The 3,120-nt window shown below is 64.8% G+C and overlaps 1 protein-coding gene across 1 annotated transcript in view; it reads left to right on the forward strand.

The window, feature by feature from the left end:
• The window catches only part of LOC137850042 (folate receptor gamma-like), a 3,754-nt gene extending 1,335 nt beyond the window's left edge, over positions 1–2,419 (forward strand). Inside the window, exons 2-4 of the mRNA XM_068670276.1 lie at positions 836–971; positions 1,701–1,743; positions 2,104–2,419. Coding sequence (XP_068526377.1) covers positions 836–971; positions 1,701–1,743; positions 2,104–2,350 — 426 coding nt within the window. The 3' untranslated portion in view covers positions 2,351–2,419. The remainder of the gene's footprint in view (positions 1–835; positions 972–1,700; positions 1,744–2,103) is intronic.
• Positions 2,420–3,120: the final 701 nt, after the last annotated feature.

A 3,120-nucleotide genomic window follows, 5' to 3' on the forward strand; every position in this document is an offset into this window, starting at 1 on the left:
GAAATGGGGGGATGCAGGGGGAAATGGGGGGGGTTGGGGATTTGGGGGATTTGGGGGGAATGGGGGGGGTTGGGGGGAAAGGGGGGGTTTGGGGAAAAGGGGGGGTTTGGGGGAAATGGGGAATGGGGGGATGCAGGGGGAAAAGGGGGATTTTGGGGGATTTGGGGGAAATGGGGGGATTTGGGGGAAATAGGGGATTTGGGGGATTTGGGGGAAAAGGGGAAAAGGGGGATTTGGGGGAAGGGGGGGGGTGGGGGAAATGGGGGGAATGGGGGGATTTGGGGGATTTGGGTGATGCAGGGGGAAAAGGGGGGGTTGGGGGAAAAGGGGGGTGTGGGGGAAAGGGGGGATGCAGGGGGAAAAGGGGGGCTTTAGGGGAAAGAGGGGATTTGGGGGAAATGGGGGGAAATGGGGGAAATGGGGGGGATTGGGGGAAATGGGGGAAAAGGGGGGTTTGGGGGAAATGGGGGGGTTTGGGGAAATGGGGGAAATGGGGGGTTTGGGGGAAAAGGGGGGGTTGGGGGAAAAAGGGGGAAAAGGGGGAAAAGGGGGGGGTTGGGGGAAATGGGGGATTTGGGGGAAATGGGGGGTTTGGGGGAAATGGGGGGATTTGGGGGAAAAGGGGAGACTTGGGGGATTTGGGGGAATTGGGGAGGGGGTTTCGGGGGGCTCCGGGGTCGGTGCACTCAGCCCCAGGTCCTGCAGACGGACGCGAGCTGGTGCCGGGGTGGAAAAGGGGAGATTTGGGGGAAAAGGGGAGATTTGGGGAGGGGTTTCGGGGGATTTGGGGAGGGGGCTCGGGGGGCTCCAGGCACGCTCAGCCCCCTCCCCGCAGACGGACACCAGCTGGCGCCGGGAGCGCATCCTGCACGTGCCGCTGTGCCGCGAGGACTGCGAGCAGTGGTGGGAGGACTGCCAGGACGCCCTCACCTGCAAGGTCAACTGGCACCAGGGCTGGAACTGGAGCACGGGTCAGTGGGGGCGCCCCCGGGGGGGCAGTGGGGTCTGGGGTCCCTGTGGGGCTGGGGGTCCCTTTGGGGCTGGGGGGTTCCCTTAGGGCCCTGCGGTGGGGCTGGGGCTCCTGCTGGGGGTGGGGAGTGGGGCTGGGGTCGCTGCGGGGTTGGGGGCACCATGGGGTTGGGGGTGCCTATGGGGTGGGGGTCCTCATGGGGCTGGAGGTCCCTGAGGGGTCTGGGGGTCTCCATAGGATTGGGCATCCCCTGTGGGACTGGGGGTCCCTGTTAGGTTGGGGTCCCCGTGGTGCTTGGGGTGGGGGTGCCAGTGGGGTGAACATTGTCCCCTTATGCACCCCCCACCCCCCCCCAAGCCCCACTCCCCACCCCAGCCCTTCACCTCCACCTCTCCACCGCCACCCGCAGTGACCCCAAACCCCCAAAATCTCCCCTTGTATGACCCCAAACCACCCCCCAATTCCCCTTGTATGACCCCAAACTTCCCCCTACTCCCCTTGTATGACCCCAAATCCCCCCAAACCCCCCTATAATCCCCCCTAACCACCATATAACCCCCCGTAACCCCCCCAGGCACCAACCAGTGCCTCTCCACCACCACCCGCCATGACCCCAAACCTCCCCATCTCCCCTTGTATGACCCCAAACCGCCCCCAATTCCTCCTGTATGACCCCAAACCCCCCCATAACTCCCCCATAACGCCCCCTAATCCCCCCCTGTCCCCCCAGGCACCAACCAGTGCCCGCAGGGGGCCATGTGCCAGAAGTTCAAGTACCTCTCCACCACCACCCGCCATGACCCCAAACCCCCCAAAATCTCCCCTTGTATGACCCCAAACCGCCCCCAACTCCCCTTGTATGACCCCATAACCCCCCAAATCCCCCCCAAATCCCCCCCAAACCCCCCCAAACCCCCCAGGCACCAACCAGTGCCTCTCCACCACCACCCACCATGACCCCAAACCTCCCCCAACTCCCCTTGCATGACCCCAAACCTCCCCCAATTCCCCTTGTATCACCCCAAACCGCCCCCAAGTCCCCTTGTATGACCCCAAACCCCTCCTATAACCCCCCCTATGACCCCCCCAGCACCAACCAGTGCCCGCGGGGTGCCATGTGCCAGAAGTTCAAGTACGTCTTCCCCCACGCCGGCGACGCTGTGCGAGGAGATCTGGTCCCACTCCTACCGCTCCAGCCCCGAGCGGCGCGGCAGCGGCCGCTGCATCCAGCTCTGGTTCGACCCCACCCTGGGCAACCCCAACGTGGAGGTGGCTCGCTTCTACGCCGCCCGCGCCCCCCGCCCCGCGCCCCCCCCGGGCACGCTGCTGGTGCCCCCCCTGGTCCTGGTGGCGGCCCCCGCTGCGTGGCTCTGGGGGTGAATCGGGGTTTTTGGAGGGGGGGTTGTGGGGTGCGTTTTGGAGAGGTTGGGAATAAAGGCGGTGCGCACAGAGGGGGCAGTGGTTTTTTTTTGGGGGGTTTTGGGGGGGTAATGTGGGGTGATGTGGGGTGATGGGAGTGTGGGGGTGTGGGGGTGTCCCCCCCCCCGCCTGGGTCTGGGGGTGATTGCTGTTTTTGGGGGGGTTTGTGGGGTTTGTGGGATGCGTTTTGGAGAGGTAGGGAATAAAGGCAGTGCGCCCATGGGGGTCAGTGGGGTTTTTTTGGGGTTTGGGGGGGTGATGTGGGGTGATGTGGGGTGATGGGGCTGTGGGGGTGTGGGGGTGTCCTCCCCCCTGCCTGGGTCTGGGGGTGATTGGTGTTTTTGGGGGGGGTTGTGGGGTGGTGGCACGGTGCGTTTTGGAGAGGTTGGGAATAAAGGCGGTGCGCCCATGGGGGTCAGTGGGGGTTTTTTGGGGGGTTTTGGGGGAGTGATGGGGGTGTGGGTGGTGATGGGGGTGTCCAAGGGGTGATGGGGGTGTGGGGGTGTGGGGGTGTCCCCCCCCCCTGCCTGGCTCTGGGGGTGATTGGTATTTTTGGGGTGGGTTGTGGGTTTGTGGGGTGCGTTTTGGAGAGGTAGGGAATAAAGGCGGTGCGCACAGAGGGGTCAGTGGGGGTTTTTTGGGGGGTTTTGGGGGGGTGATGGGGGGTGTGGGGGTGTGGGGGTGTCCCCCCCCCACAGTGTGTCCAATGGGAGCGGGGGCAGCTCTGCCTG

Source organism: Anas acuta, chromosome 1, assembly GCF_963932015.1.
Source record: "Anas acuta chromosome 1, bAnaAcu1.1, whole genome shotgun sequence".
Lineage (NCBI taxonomy): Eukaryota > Metazoa > Chordata > Aves > Anseriformes > Anatidae > Anas > Anas acuta.